Here is a 17025-nt window from a genome sequence, read left to right as displayed (position 1 = left end):
GGACATGGTTCCTGGAGATCGAAGGCTGAGCGAGGTGTGAGAGGCTGGAGGGCAGAGCTGAGAGGAGCAGATGGACGGGATGGGCTCAGGCAGTGGCTTATATATGGTGCTAGTGGGCTGGGCTCAGTGCTGGAAGGTGAGCTTGCAGATTGGGAAAGACTGGGCTTCACAAACAGTGAACTCACACATGGATTACTTGAAAAGTTATGAAATATCAAGATTGCAGTTTTGGCTTCCTTTAGTCAGGGAAAATGCTTCTGCCTCCAACTCTACTTGATCCTAGTACAATAAGGCAATTCTTGATTCACTGAAGCTGGGAGTTAGTCACTGCTGCAAACAAAGGTTCCCCATGTTTTGCTTGTGTATCAGAATGTTTTGCTGGCTGTCGCTTCCCAGCCTGGTCCTTTCTACCTGCACATATATTGGGGATAAAATGTCCACTTATGCTAGCAGAAAGATTACCGTTTTCTTTCTGTGATTACAAATGTATTACAGGACTCCGTTTCCTTTATTTAAAATTTTAAGCAGGTATGGAGTAAGTGATTCTTTTAATTACTCCTTGTATACCTGTCCCTGGATTTAATAATTAATATCTTGTGGGCATCTGTATTTTTCCATACTTCCACTTTATTCATTCACCAAACCTAAATTATTTGAAAACAACTCCCAGAAATCATATATTTTCAGTAAATAATTCAATATGATGTCAAAGATGGGCTTTTAAAAATATATCTAAAATTAATTTCATATCCTTAAATGGTTAAATTTATTGACACCAAGATATTCAATGCATGCTATTAATTTTTCAAAATCCTTGTATTGTTTACCTTTTTATATTTTGCTTGTCCAAATCAGCCAAACAACCTAATTTCTGTTTTGTGTGAATATATCTTAAATAATACGACTTTTACATAATTTAATCTCTGTAATCATTTTTTTCTCCTAGTAATTTATTAGGAAAGCTGACTGCCCTCGGTCGTGTTTTATCCTTTGTGTTTTTCTGCTGGCATGCATGTGGTATTTTATATAATGTGCTACTGAGCTCTTCATATTTCCTATAAACTGATAGTGAAAACATAAAGATTCTATTATGTATTCAAATGTTTCAATGTGAATGTAGTGAAATGCCTATTTAAATATTGAATCTTATTCTTTACACATCTATTTATGTATTTACAAATTAAATACGTAACACCTTTTTTGTGTGTGGTACTGGGGATGGAACTCAGGGACATTCTATCATTGAGTTACATCTTCGTTCCTATTTTATTTATTATTTTAAAACAGCATCTTACTAAGTTACCATGCACTGCCGGCCTCCAACCTGTCTCGGTCTCCCATCTCAGCCTCCCACGTACTATGATTACAGATGTGCAACCCTTCCCCATCTGTAAAAGGTTTAAGGAACAAATTACATCCTAATGTTATTCCCCAACCCCCTTGTCATGTCTGTATGTGGAATTGGGTAGTGCTATGAGCTCCAGGTGGATCCTTCTATTAACTTTACTTGGATATGTTTTTGTGCTTTTCCTGGGGCATTTGTGAGGGGTGTGTGTGTGTGTGTGTGTGTGTGTGTGTGTGTGTGTTGGACTGTTTATTTTACATATAGAATTTGCATACATATAAATACGTAAAACATTTTTATATATCACATATATTCTTTTTTCCAGTTATGTTTGTGTTGTGTCCACTTTGTTTCCCATTTCTATATTTCTCTCAATTCTCCTTTAACACTCTCTGAGCGCTTTTCCAACCGTCTCTGTCCATCTCTTCCTGGGCATCTATTACTGGTGTTCAACCACATATTTCCTCTTTGTGCTGCTTTCAGTTTGGCCTGAACTTTTATTCTGACTTTATTTTTTCTCTGAACTTCACAAGCTGGTGTTTTATTTTATTTCACTATAGTGTTCCTTCATTCTTTTATTTTTGTGCTCAAGATCACTTTTTTTTTTTTTTGGTGGTACTGGGGTTCCTGGAAACCCTTCTACCTCAGGGCTACACTCCCAGACCTATTTTTATACTTTTTAATTTGGAAACAGAGTCTCTTAAGCCAGCGGGGCTGGCTTCCAACTTGTGTGATCCTCCTGTCTCTGCCTCCCAAGCGCGGGGTTTACAAGCGTGCGCCACCACGCCCGACGAGATCACTTTTAAATTTTCTTGCTGATATTTCATGGTGCCTATTTTTTCTGCTGAGTATTAAGTACTTTTTGTGTTTCCTGCTGCTGTCATTGAATGCACAGATCTTTTGTGGATCCTGCACCGGTTTCTTTCTGATGAGTCTTCATTTTCAAATGAGACGAACATTTGCAAAAAGTGTTCTGGCAGGAGGGGCTGGGACCATTTCCAGGCTAACAGGAATTCTCATTATGACACATAGCTAAGTGAATACTTTTTTATTCTTTAATTCAGCCAACCTAACAAAAATCGTTGCACAGTGTCTCGTGAATCACAGTCTTGCTGCATCTCTGTCTCATCATCAAAATGCTGCCAATCAGCAACAAAATGCTCACACCATGCTGAGGCCAGGAGGTGCCAGATAATTTAGTAAACTTTATTCTGGATGTGTCTTTGGAGGGGTGTTTCTGGATAAAATGAAAATTTGAACTGGTTAAATGAGTAAAAATACAGTCTGTCCAATGTGGGCACCTATGCAATCAGTTGAAATCCTAAATGTAATAAATGTCTGAGTAAGTGAATAATCCTTTTGCATGACTAACTTTGAGCCAAGACATGCTTTACTCCTAAAAATATATCTAAAATTAATTTCATATCTTTAAATGGTTAAATTTATTGACACCAAGATATTCAATGCATGCAGATTTACTCCTAAAAGTTTACAGTCTTAAGATTTATATTTAGGTCTTTTATCTATTTTGAGTTAATATTTGTATATGGGATTAGGTAAGGGTCCAATTTTATTATTTTCCATGTAATTATTATTTTTCAACAATATTTAGTTAAAAGATTATTATTTCCACCACCAAATGTTCGTGGAAACCTTGTCAAAAATAACTTGACAATATAGGGGAGAATTTAGCTCTAGGCTTTTATTTAACTCCAATGGTTTATATATCTGCCTTTAGAATAGTACTACACTGTTTCAATTATTGTAGCTTTATATGGTTTGAAATCAGAAAATATATATCTTCTAGCTTTGTTCTTTTTCAAGATCGTTTTGGGTATCTAGAGTCCATATTCCATATTAGGATAGATTTTTTTTCTGAAAAATAAATATATAAATATATGATAGTTTCACCTAAAAAAAATAGAAAAAAATATTCTCTGGTAAGAAAGAAAGTAAAAAGAAATATTGAAATGTTATCTTTAAGTCATCAAAAGCTTGGTATCAGACGAATGAAACTGTTATGTGAGATTATCATTTTTAATTTTGGATAAATTGCTATAATACTAGATGTCAACCACTAAGCCAAGCATGGAAGGGAGGGATGGGGAGAGAATGGGGTGGGGATCGAGTGGGGGCTGACTGGGCGATGTGTGCATGTATGTCTACAAAAGTTTGTATCCCACTATGATGTATGAATACAGTGCACCAATAAAAAAATAAAATAAATAAAATAAATAAAATATTTTTTTTATTTGGAAACAGGGTCTCACTAAGTTGCTGAGAGCCTCACTAAGTAGCTGAGGCTGGCTTTGAACCTGCATGATCTTCCTGTCTCAGCCTCCCAAGCGCGGGGATTACAAGCGTGCACCACCACACCCGGCAAAAAAATGATGTTTTGACATATGAATACAATGTGAAATGATTAAATCAAGCTAAATAACGTATCCACCATCCCGCTTATCACTTTTTATGGTGAAAGATTTGCAATTTGCCCTCCTAGTTATTCTATACTGCACAGTGTGCCACTATTGACTGTAATCATCTGTTGTGCAATAGATCTTAAAATTATTCCTCTTGTTTAACTGAAAATTTACCCTCTTGCTGCAGCAAATCCCCACTGCTATTATTCTCTCAGCCTCTGGTAACCATCTTTCTACTCTCTACTTCTACAAGTTAAACTTTTTATATTTCACATTTAAGTGAGTTCAGACAATATTTTTCATTTTGTGCCTAACTTATTTCATTTGTCATAGTCTCCTTCTAATCCTTCAACTTTGTATTTATTTATTTATTTATTTATTTATTTATCTTTCTATTTATTTATTTATTTTTGAGGCACTGGGGTTCCACTGGGGGTGGAACCCAGGGGAACCATACTCCCAGCCCTAGTTTTTATTTTATTTTGAAACCGGGTCTCACTGAGTTGCAGTGGGCCTCACTAAGTAGCTGAGGCTGGCCGCGAACCGTGATCCTCTATCTCAGTCTCCTGAATGCTGGGATTATACACATGTGCCACCATGCCTGGCTTGTCTTCATTTTTTAGAATAATTTTAGGTTTATGGCAAAACTGTTCAGAAGGTACAGAAATTTATATATGTTTCATGTCTCCACAAATTCATAACTTCATCCACTACCAACCACCACCACCAGGGTGGTATATTTGTTAACAATTGAGTAATCTACTACACGGACACATCATTACTACCCAATCCCATAGTTTATATTAGAGTTTATTCCTGGTATACCATCTATGGGCTTTGAAAAATGTATAATAATATGAATCTAGTCTTAAACAGAATAGTCTCATTGCCCCCAAATCTGCTGTGCTCCATCTATACATCCCTACTTCCTCCCTTAACCTGGGGACTACTGATCTTTTTACTTTCTTCAATTTCTAGAATACTATATAGGTGAATCATAAAGTATGTATCCTTTTCAGATTGGCTTATTTCACTTAGTAATATTCATTTAATTTTCCTCCACGTCTTTTCCTGGCTCGATAGCTCACTATTTCTTCTTCTTCTCCTCCTCCTCCTCCTCCTCCTCCTCCTCCTCCTCCTCCTCCTCCTCCTCCTCCTCCTCTTTGTCTTCATCTTCGTCTTTCTTTTTGTGGTACTGGTGATGGAACTCAGGGGATTCCACTCTTGAGCTGCATCCCTAGCCCTATTTTTTATTTTGAAACAGAGTCTCACTAAATTTCAGGTGGCCTCACTAAGAAGCTAAGGCTGTCCTTGAACCTGCAGTCCTCCTGTCTCAGCCTCCCAAATGCTAGGATGACAAGCATGTGCCACCATGCCTGCTAGTCATTTCTTCTTAATGCTAAATAGCATTTCCTTATGCAGATGGACCTCAGTTTGTTTATCCATTCACCTACTGAAAAACAACTTGGTTGCTTCAAAATTTTGGCAATTTCGAATAAAGCTGCTATAAATATTCATGTGCATATTTTTGTGCAGGCATACATTTTCAGCTCTTTTAGGAAAATACTGAAGAATATGATTACTGGATTATATGGTAAGAGTATGTTTAATTTTGTTTTAAAAAAACTTCCAAAGTGTCTTCCAAAGTATCTGCATCATTTTTCATCTTACCAGCAATGAATGAGAGCACCTGCTCTTCCACATCCTTGCCAGTGTTTGTTGTTTGCTTTTCCAATTCTGGCCCTTCTAGTAGGTATTTAATGATATTTCATTGTTTTAATGTGTTTCACTAATGGCATCTGATTTTTCTGAGCATCTTTCAAATACTTATTTGTCATACATATACCTTGTCCAGTGGGTGGGTGTCGTTTGTTTGTCTTTTCTGTTTTGTTGCTGTTGTTTTGGTAGTACTAGGGATCAAGTACCTCCTAGGCAAGTACTCTACTACTGAGTTAATCTCCAGCTCCAATGATGTGTGTTTTAAAGACTTGTTATCATGTTATAATCAGGATGTTTGTGTCTTACAATTGAATTTTAATAATTCTTTGTACATTTTTGGTAACAGTCTATATCTTTTTTTTACCTTTTTAATTTTTTTTATTTGTGCACTGTATTCATACATCATAGTGGGATACAAACTTTTGTAGACATACATGCACACATCGCCCAGTCAGCCCCCACCCGATCCCCACCCCATTCTCTCCCCATCCCTCCCTCCCATGCTTGGCTTAGTGGTTGACATCTAGTATTATAGCAATTTATCCAAAATTAAAAATGATAATCTCACATAACAGTTTCATTCATCTGATACCAAGCTTTTGATGACTTAAAACATTTCAATATTTCTTTTTACTTTCTTTCTTACCAGAGAATATTTTTTTTCTATTTTTTTTAGGTGAAACTATCATATATTTATATATTTATTTTTCAGAAAAAAAATCTATCCTAATATGGAATATGGACTCTAGATACCCAAAACGATCTTGAAAAAGAACAAAGCTAGAAGATATATATTTTCTGATTTCAAACCATATAAAGCTACAATAATTGAAACAGTGTAGTACTATTCTAAAGGCAGATATATAAACCATTGGAATTAAATAAAAGCCTAGAGCTAAATTCTCCCCTATATTGTCAAGTTATTTTTGACAAGGTTTCCACGAACATTTGGTGGTGGAAATAATAATCTTTTAACTAAATATTGTTGAAAAATAATAATTACATGGAAAATAATAAAATTGGACCCATACCTAATCCCATATACAAATATTAACTCAAAATAGATAAAAGACCTAAATATAAATCTTAAGACTGTAAACTTTTAGGAGTAAATCTGGGTCATAAAACCTCACAACATTGAAATTGGCAGTGATTTCTTAGATATGATTTCAATGGCACAGGCAACAGAAGAGTATACAAACTCCCTAAAAAAAAATATATATATATATATATTGTATATCCAAAGACAATGTAAACAGAGTTAACAGTTACTAATAGCATGGGATAAAATATTTCCAAATGCTATATCTGAAGGTATATTAATATTCCAACTAGAAATCCTAAAAATTAACAACAATAAAGGCAAACAATACCATTTAGAGATAGGTAAAAGACTAACACAAATAATGAATCTCCACAGATAACCAATCTTAGTTGACTGTTGGATGGAAAATCTCGTTTCTCTGGTTCTGGTGTGTGTTACCTATTTCTTCTTTGTAGTTAATCTCTTTGAGTATTTTCTCTAGTGCTGCTGGTTTTGAAGACATAAGTTCCTTCAGTTTCTGTTTGTCATGGAAGCTTCTTATTTCTCCATCTAATTTGATAGAAAGTTTTGCTGGGTAGGAAATTTTTGGCTGGAAGTTGTTTTCTTTCAGAGTTTGGAATATGTTACTCCAAGCCCTTCTGGCTCTCATGACTTGGTTTGGGAAGTCTGGAGTGATTCTAATTGGTTTGCCTCTGAATGTCACTTGGCCCTTTGTTTTTGTTGCCTTTAAGATTCTCTGCTTGGCTTCCACATTGGTCATTTTGACAATTATGTGGCGTGGGGATCCTCTTCTCCAATCTTGTCTAAAGGGAGTTCTATAAGTTTCCTGGACCTGTGTATCAACCTCTTGCTCTATGTTTGGAAAATTTTCTGCTATTACTTCCTTGAAAAGATTGTTGATCCCTTTGGTTTCACTTTCTTTTCCCTCCTCTATTCCAATTATTCTTAGGTTAGCTCTCTTAAAATGGGCCCATATTTCTTCAATATCAGATTCCTGCTGTCGGATATTTTTTCCTAGATTAGAAACTATGCGTTCATTTTTGGAATGATCATCTTCTAAGAGCGAGATTCTGCTCTCCATGTGGTCCAATCGGTTGTTTGTGCTTTGAGTTGAGGCCTTTACTTCATTAATTGCATCCTTTATCTCTTTTTGGCTCTCTTTGAGTTCTTTTTGAAGCACCTCTATTATTTCTACAGTTATTTTCCTGATTTGATCTTCTAGAAATCTCTGAATTTCTGTTTTATTGGGTTCTGATGTTGTGGGGTTGTGGGCATTGATTGCTCCAGTATTATTCCTCTTTCCCATGATTTCGGAAGTTTGTGCCTTCTCTGGGTTCTTCCCTTGGGTCACTATGACTTCACTTAAGGTGTTCTGGATCTCGAGTCAGTAGTATCTCAGACCCCACTACTCCTTTATTGGGTTGTATCACAGAGTCTCCAACCCAGAGAGTCAATAGAGGCTGCTTTAGCCTGGGGTGGGGGGGTGCCAGGTTGGGCGTTCTCCTATCGTGTGATATCTCTGCCACCGCCACTCCCCCACTGGGTCAAGTCCCAGGGAGTACAGTAATGGGATTTCTCCTCTGTGGCCCGCAATTTGACTCACTGTTCTTGAGTACGCAGATGTAGCTGTACTGGATTCGGTGAATTCGCTGCTGCTGCCGCTGGTGGAAATATGGTGCTGCTGCTACGCCCTCGGCCGTGAGGCTGGCGTATTTCTTCGTGGTTTTGAGTTCCACTCTGAATCCCTGCAGTGTGTGCTGAGCTCAGCCACTGGGAGCTTTAGATTTTACCTGCGGCGAGAAATCCCGCCTGGCTGTTCCGCAGCGGCTCACCTCGGCTTGCTGTAGCCGTCCGGTGAATTTGCCGCTGCCGCCGGCAGTATGGCACTGCTGCCGCGTCCTCGGGCGTGGGCCGGTGTATCTCCTCTGTGGCTCTGAGCTCTGTTCTCAGTCCGCTTTCTCTCTGGAGCCTGGTGATTTTTTTGTTTCTTTGGTGATGGTGTTTTCTGGCTATGAAAGGCGCTGATTTTGTGGTAATGGAGATTGGTTGTTAGTGGGGCTCTTAAGCCCCGCTTTTTTTCAAATAAAAATATAAAGCCGGGCGTGGTGGTGCACGCTTGTAATTGCAGCATTCGGGAGGCTGAGACAGGAGGATCATGGTCCGCGGACAGCCTCAGCTACTTAGTGAGGCCCTTTGCAACTCAGTGAGACCCTGTTTCAAAATAAAGAATAAAAAATTGGGCAGGTGATGTAGCTCAGAGGTCAAATGCCTCTGGGTTCCATCCCCAGACCCACACACACAAAAAAAAAAATCTTTTTTTTTTTTTTTTGGTGGTACTGGGTTCCTGGAAGTCCTTCTACCTACAGGCTACACTCCCAGACCTATTTTATTTTTGGAAACAGGGTCTGTTAAACCAGCGCAGCTGGCTTCGAACCTGCGCGATCCTCCTGTCTCTGCCTCCTAAGCATGGGGATTACAAGTGTGCACCACCACACTGGGCAAAACATCATTTTTTATCCTACAAATGTATACGATTATGATTTGCCAATAAAAATATTAATTTAAAAATAAAACTTATCCTATGATTTCTGATAACATAGTGTCATGATTTTAGTTCTGAATTATTAGATAAAGAGTTTCACCATTCTAAAAAGGTTCTATGTTTTATCTACTCACCTTGCAAAGACTTTTTGCCTTGCTATTTAGTTTATTGATATTTACAAAATAGCTTGCTGGGATTTAAACTGGGAATGTTTATCTATATCTCAAGTTAGAAAGAATTGGTAGCTTAATAATGTGGAGTCTGCCAATACATAAATGTAGACTATCTCTTCATCTATATCCCATTGATCTATTTCATTCATATTTTATAGTTTTTTAGATAAAAATTCTCGACATTTTTTGTTAGATTGGTACCTCAGTACCTAATATTTTGGTGCTATTATGATGGTTTGGGGTTTAATTTCAACTTTTATTTTTTATTGCCAGTATATGTAAAAATATGTTTTATTTTGTAGATTTACCTTGTATTCTGCAACTTTGTTATACTTGCTATTATTTCCAGGAAGATTTTTGATAGAGTCTTTGGCTCTTCTACACAGACTGTAATGTTATAGGAGAATAAGAATAGATTTATTTCTTCATTTTTAATATGTATAACTTTTGTTGCTTTTTCTCATCTCATTTCTCTTGTTAGATGTGCAGTGCAATATAAATAATAGTGGAGGGGGGGACATGTACATTGTTTTTAATGTTATGGGAAAAGGGTTCAGTCTCTTACTATGAAGGATGATGTTAGCTATAAAATTATTTTAGAAGTTTTTTTTCCCCAGGTTAATAATGGTGCCCTCTGTTCCCTATTTGCTAAGATTCTTTTGATCATGACATATGGGTGTTGAATTACATCATATACCTTTTCTCATCAATTGGTATAAGCATTTGGTTTTGCATCTTTAGCTCTTTGATGGGATGGATTGTATCATTTGCTTTTGAATATCATACTAACCTGCATATCTAGAATAAACCCCACTTGGTCATGCTGTATAATTCCTTATATATTTGGTAGGATTAAGTTTGGTACTATTTCAGTGAACATTTTTTAATGTATATAAGAGGCATTGGTTTATAGTTTTTCTTTCTTAAATTGTCATTATCAAATAGTTTTGGTGTCGGTAGTACTGGCACACAGAATGAATTACAACGTGCTTCCTTTGCTTTTTTCCTGGAAGAGTTGTAAATATTTGGTACCATTTTATTTTTAAGTGTTGGTAGAATTAACCAATAAAAATATATAAAAGATGCAGAAACAGCAACAAGATCCAAGAGAAATTCTCCAGTGAAATGACTAGGAAGATAATTATCACTTAATTGGAAAGTGGGGACTGACATTGCCCTTGGGCTGTACAAGTCAACTGATCAGTCTTGAGTATTGTTCGGAGTTTTCCGGCTCATAGAAGTTCAGCTAGAACAGTTTGCTCCTGAGAACGGAATGGAACCAGTCTCTTCTGATCAACACAGACATGATTTCCTTGGGTTTCCATGAGACGCTAAGGGTGTGAGTGAGAAAGGGGGAATGTTCTTCATTTCTGTGTCAAGAAATAAGAATTTGCATGTCAAGAAATGCCTTCAACATATCAAGAAATAAGAATTTGGATTTTGATTTTAGATGTCAAACTAAGCTAGTTCACTCCTGAGAGAAGAGTGGAAACATCTGAGCAACACAGACATTGGTTTTTTGTTGTTGTTAGTTTGTTTTTTATTTTGTTTTGTTGCCGGGCATGGTGGCACACGCTTGTAATCCCAGCACTTGGGGAGGCTGAGACAGGAGGATCGCACGGGTTCAAAGCCAGCCTCAGCTACTTAGTGAGGCCCTCAGCAACTTAGTGAGACCCTGTTTCCAAATAAAGTATTAAAAATAGGTCTAGGAGGATAGCCCGGAGGTAGAAAAGCCCCTAGGTTCCACCCCTAGAATAAAAAAAAAAATTTTTGTTGTTTTTGTTTTTTGAGTCTCCGAGAGGCTAGCAGCGTGAAATGGAGGGAATTTCCATTCTTGTTTTGCCTTTGCACTACAAGAAATAAACATCTGAATTTGTGTCTGACTCTTTGGACCATTGATTTGACCAGCTTGAATGTCTCCATTTTTTCCCCATTTGTAAAGATTTTTGTGATACACATCAATGTATGTTCATCTTTCAGCATTTGCAGTATTTTCGCAAGATACATTTCTACAAGTATAATTCCAGCTCATAAGTATGCACACTTCAAATGCTCTTGAACCTGTTCTCAGGTAAGTTCTTTGGCCAGGAAGACAATTCTAATTATAACACAAGCATCTTATTCTATCGCCAAGTGACATTTGCTCTAATTGTCCAGGAAAATAATTTTCCCAACTAGAGATTGAGGCTGAGCACTAGCATGGGGGCAGAAGTGGGGTAACTAACCCATAAGTTGCTGGCATGGGAGTTAAAGAGTAAAATGATGGTGGACCAGATTCCTCCACTTGCCAAAAGTTTCGATGGAATTCATCTGGGAGAAGACCCTGAACACCAAGATGGCAAATTTCTATTGGTTGAATATCTCTAAGAAAGGGAGTGAAGCATATTAAGACACAACAATCTTTTAAAAATAAATAGTATTTATCATATGAAAAAACTAAGAGTGACCACCAAACAAGACATTAATCAATAAATTATATTATAAATCTGCTTTATTTAGTAACTACAAGAAAGTAAAGACCACAGGAAACATCACGGGGATTCAGATTCTGCACCTCACCGGAGCAGACACTTGTGCTTCTACAGTTACTGCAAAGGGGGTTCACAGCATTGATTGCAAGATAAGGTGTTCTTGGAACAATGGTAATTAAAGGGCATCTTCCCTGTTCTTGAGTAGGACTCAGGCAGGGATTTCTAGAACAAATGGGGCAGAGACCATTTTCTCTGTTCCCAGCCTCAGAGATAGAACCACGGAGGCAGGAGCTTCTTGAGTGAGCACCAAGTGAGGCACCAGACGTGATGAATCATGATGTGAAATCAGAGGCTGACAAAATTGAGGGAGCGACGGGAGCTCGGGAGGAGCAGGTGCGGACAGAGGAGCAAGGAGGGCACGTGGCATCCTCAGCTCCAGCAGGAGCGCAGAGGTGGGGCAGGAGGGGACAAGCGCCTGAGCTGAGGGCTCTGTAGCCAGAGGGGCTGAGGACAATGGGAGAAGAGCTGGTGCAGGGTGTTAGTACTTGTAGCTCTTTCTGCTGGAGGTGGTGGTAGTCTGTTTGATGATGGAACTGCTGCCCCCAGTGGAGCTGAGGCTGCTGCTCCCGATACCTCTGCCACTGCCGGAACTGAAGCCGCCTCCAAGGCTGTGGCCACCACCGTAGGAGTAGCCGCCACTGCCTCCACCAAGGACAAAGCCACTGCCGGCACCACCGGCACTGCCGTAGCCACTAGTGATGGAGGACTGAACCACGGCTGTGGGGAAGGGGACAAAGACACAAGACACCATTAGCTCACGCTGAACACCTGAGCCGGATCACAAGGGCTGGGCAAGGGAAGCCGATGAGCAAAGTACTTACAGATGTTGACTGGTCCAACGCCTTCACCGTTCAGCCTAGGAGGAGAGGAACACAGGGAGCATGAGACCTGGGGTGCCCTTCCCGCATCTGGTGGGGGCTCGAGCTGGGGACACTTGTTGAAGAGCCTCCTCCCACAGGATCTCTGGCAGAAGCCATCGTAACCCAGCTCTGCCCACAGCCTTGTGCTCAGGGCCAGACACCCGCAGAGATATAGAGGCTAGAGGCTAGAGGAGGTGTGTGAGCAGCCCACCTGCACTCCTCGCCCTCCAGGAGCTTCCTGTAGGTGGCAATCTCCACGTCCAGGGCCAGCTTGACATTCATGAGCTCCTGGTACTCCCTCAGCAGCCTGGCCATGTCCTGCTTGGCCTTCTGCAGGGCGTCCTCCAGCCCTTCCAGCTTGTTCTTGGCATCCTTGAGGGCCATCTCCCCTCGCTGCTCGGCATCGGCGATGGCGGCTTGCAGGCTGGCACACTGGAAGGGGAAAGCAAGTGAAATGACTGGTAGTCTGGTCCTCTATAAAAGTTTATTCCTGAGTGTTCTTTCACAGCATAGATGACCCCAGAAGCCTGGATTTGATGGACAACAAGCTGTGAATATTTCCACTGTACCTGCTTCTTGACGTGGTCGATTTCGGATCTCAGCCTCTGGATCATGCGGTTGATTTCAGCGATCTCTTGCTTGGTGCTACGCAGGTCATCCCCATGTCTTCCTGCTGTGACCTGCAGCTCCTCATACTGTAGGTCAGTTGAAGAGAGAGACAATGTATGTGATTTTCACATGGAAATGAGAATTTGCACTTTTAAAATCTGCATGTAACAACTTTGACTTAATGACCTCCCCAAGAATTTTTAGAATAAGTTAGTGTTACATGATGGTTGGATAGGCTATAACCCAGTCACAAATTATCCTGATTAAGAGACCAGAGACTGCCTAGTTCTCTTAGGGACTGACAGTATTCTATATTGTGTTTCTGAGAACCAGCATAGAGTGATGCTCAAGCATCTATGGGAACTCTCCTCCTGCCTCTGGTTTCTATAGCTTCTTAGACATGGACATAAATTCCATTAAAGTCTCATCACTTGGGATGCACTTTCTGTGAAAGGATCTCAGATTCCTTTCAGAAGATTTTGCCTGTGAAGTCAGAAGCCTTCTGGTACTGATGGTAGGCCTGGAGATTCCCCAGCAGCTTCCAGCTCCCTACTCACCTTGGTCTGGTACCAGGACTCAGCCTCAGCCCGGCTCCTCTGAGCGATCTCCTCATATTGGGCTTTAACTTCAGCGATGATGCTGTCCAGGTCCAGGTTACGGTTGTTGTCCATGGTCAGGACCACAGAAGTATCTGAGATGTGGGTTTGCATCTGAGACAATTCCTGCAGAACAGAAGGTCCTAAGGTCATCTTTTCTTGTCATGCTTACAGAGACACACAATACCCAGATCTTTCCATTTTTTGTAGGTCCCATCAGAGAGAAGAAAGGGGGGAGATGGGGGGTGCTTACTGCTTCATAGAGGGCTCTCAGGAAGTTGATCTCATCTGCAAGACTATCTGCCTTAGCTTGCAGCTCGACCTTATTCATGTAGGCAGCATCCACATCCTGGGGAAAGAGCCAGCAACACTGAGTTAGGAGAGCCCTCTTGCCCGGCCACCCATCTTTATCTCCCTGGCAACTGTCCTCTCAGATGGGATGGGATGCAAAGTCATGTCTCTCCTCCTCCAGTAAAGAAATCTGAGCCCCTTAATAGGCTCACCTTCTTCAGGGTCACAAACTCATTCTCTGCAGCTGTGCGCTTGTTGATCTCATCTTCATATCTATAAAAAGGAAAGGATAACACACATTTGAGCCAGTGGGTGGATGAAGCCCAAGGAAGCCTGGTATCTAACACTTTCCCTCAATGGCGTATATCCAAATCCATCTTTTTTTTTTTTTTGCCACAAGAAGCCTGAAACTTGATGTCTATTGTTACTAAGGTTTTTTTTCTTTTTAAATCTTTCCCAATCACCATTATCCTTTTTATTGTACGACATATTTAGTTTTTAGCAATAGTTTGTAATTTTCACTTCTATGAAAATCTATGATGAGGAATGGTGTCAGCTCTGGATTCAGTCACCCAATAGTTTTAAGGAAACCTAGTCCATTGCTCTCTTTTGACTCACTTGTTCTTGAAGTCCTCCACCTGGTCCTGCATGTTCCTCAGCTCTGAGTCCAGGCGGCCTCTCTCCCCGAGGATGGAGTCCAGCTGCCTCCTGAGGTTGCTGATGTACTGCTCGAACAGAGGCTCCAGGTTCTGCCTCACGGTCTTGGTGCCCTGCTCCTGCAGCAGGGTCCACTTGGTGTCTAGGACCTTGTTCTGCTGCTCCAGGAAGCGCACCTGGAGGAAACACAAAGTTTGTTAGACAAAGGCAGGAAGAACATTTCTGTGTTGGCTAGTTTCCCAGAGAGCCTGGGCTTCTGAAGGGTACTAGGCTGCTCCTGGCATGGACAGAGGCTCACGACCAGTGGATACCCATCCACTGGCACTCTTTTTTTCTACCACACAGATCTAAGGAAAATTCCCTGGTGGACCATCAGGTATTCTAGATTATGGAGCCAATCAATAGCTTTCAACATTTCTTTCCCCCTTTCCAAGCACAATCACAGTTAGTTTAAAAGTAGTATTTACTGCTATACTTCAAGGGTTTTATTATAAGATCTTACTTATTGGGATATACATGTTGCCTAGTGATAAGATTCCTGTGTAATTTCCATCCAGTGCACGTCTCCTCTAAAATATCCTAGTTTTATGGTCATTCTCTGTTCCTAGAATAAACTAACATTTTTACATATTGTATAAATGGACTTATTTTTTTTTAATCTAGATTTTAAAAAATCGCTTTCTTTTCTCTTTTGTTTAGCATTTTTGCTCTTGTCCAGACCCCAGAGCCGATCACCACTGGCATTTCTTGTGATCTCGTGGATCCTGTAGGATGGAATTGAACCTGTCCAACCTCATCCTGCTGCTGGTGTCAAGAGCCAAGGGCCCTCCTGGGCAGGAATGAGGCCACGAGGGAGATCAGCAGCTCTTCCTTGCTCTCCTGCCACCGCGGGCCAACAGGAAGACCCTGTGCAGAGCTAGTCTGAGGCCCTGCTCCCTCTCCCGTAGTCTCCCCGGTGGAGAGGTTGCAGTGTGTGCAGTGGGGACCGTGAAGTGCCCATGGAGGTCACGTCCTCCTGGCTCACCTTGTCGATGAAGGAGGCGAACTTGTTGTTAAGGGTCTTGATCTGCTCGCGCTCCTCCGTCCTCACCCGCTGGATGGTGGGGTCGATTTGCAGGTTCAGAGGAGTGAGGAGACTCTGGTTGATGGTCACCTCCTGGATGCCTCCGGGGGGACACACCGGGAAGCCAGCGCCCCCGTAGCCGCCACCAAAGCCAGCTCCGCCACCGAGCCCAAAGCCACTACCAGCTCCACCGCCAAAACCAAATCCACTGCCGGCTCCATAGCCAAAGCCACCTCCGACTCTGCCGCCATATCCACCACCGATGGCGCAGCTGCCGCTTCCAAAGGAGATCCTCTTGGAGCTGCCCACTCCATAGAGGCTCCTGCTGCCGAAGCCAGCTCCTCCGCACGCCGCCCTTGCGCTGCCACTGCCCCTGGAGCGGGACACAGACACGCTGCTGAAGCCAGAACGGTTGAGCCCAGGCGCCCTGGCTGAGCTGGCGCTGAAGCCACGGTGGCTGCTGCTTTGGCTCCTTATGATGGATTTGCTAGACATGGACATGGTTCCTGGAGATCGAAGGCTGAGCGAGGTGTGAGAGGCTGGAGGGCAGAGCTGAGAGGAGCAGATGGACGGGATGGGCTCAGGCAGCGGCTTATATATGGTGCTAGTGGGCTGGGCTCAGTGCTGGAAGGTGAGCTTGCAGATTGGGCGGGGCTGGGCTTCACAAACAGTGAGATCACCCCCAACTTCTAGAAAGGTATGAAATATGAGGATTGCTTTTTGGCTTCCTGTAGTCATGGAGAAATTCATCTGCCTTCCAGACTTGACTTGCTCCCAACACAATGAGCCTGGATGTGTATTCACTGAAGTCATGAATTAGTCATGTTCTCAAACAAAGGAGACAAGGAGCTGATCTGTGATAATTGTCCCTTCCTTCTGCTTATTCAGACACTCCCTTGTGTCCCCTTCCCACACAGGTTTTCGCCGCCACCTGCACCTCCCTTCCCATTCAGGTGGGACTCTCCCAGGGCAGGACATGGCCTGCTGTGCTCTTTCCCCCCACATCTGAAGCGGTTACTCTATAGCTCTTGACGTCTTTCCTGGTGGTCTTGTATGGGAATGAGGGCACTTTGGGTACAATACCCTGCTTTGTAAGACCCGAGGGAATGGAGGAGTTGAGCTTTTCCCTGCTCTGTGTTCTGTGTGATAAGCTGCCCACTTGGCTCTTTCCTAG

At 41.4% G+C, this 17025-nt stretch overlaps 1 protein-coding gene across 1 annotated transcript; it reads right to left on the bottom strand.

Annotated features, from left to right (window-relative positions):
• Positions 1-12253: 12253 nt before the first annotated feature.
• On the bottom strand, positions 12254-16346 carry LOC308269515 (keratin, type II cytoskeletal 6B-like; the record flags this gene model as incomplete). The annotated part of the gene is made up of 9 exons (XM_080704879.1): positions 12254-12492; positions 12597-12631; positions 12847-13067; positions 13205-13330; positions 13802-13966; positions 14094-14189; positions 14344-14404; positions 14750-14964; positions 15813-16346. 9 exons carry the CDS (start codon positions 16344-16346, stop codon positions 12254-12256), a joined length of 1692 nt encoding a protein of 563 aa, XP_080561005.1.
• Between the last annotated feature and the right edge of the window lie 679 nt (positions 16347-17025).

Source organism: Muscardinus avellanarius, assembly GCF_963383645.1.
Source record: "Muscardinus avellanarius genome assembly, chromosome: 11".
NCBI classification, from domain to species: domain Eukaryota; kingdom Metazoa; phylum Chordata; class Mammalia; order Rodentia; family Gliridae; genus Muscardinus; species Muscardinus avellanarius.
The sequence above is the reverse complement of the archived record's forward strand: the minus strand, read 5'-3'. Positions and strand labels throughout refer to the sequence as shown.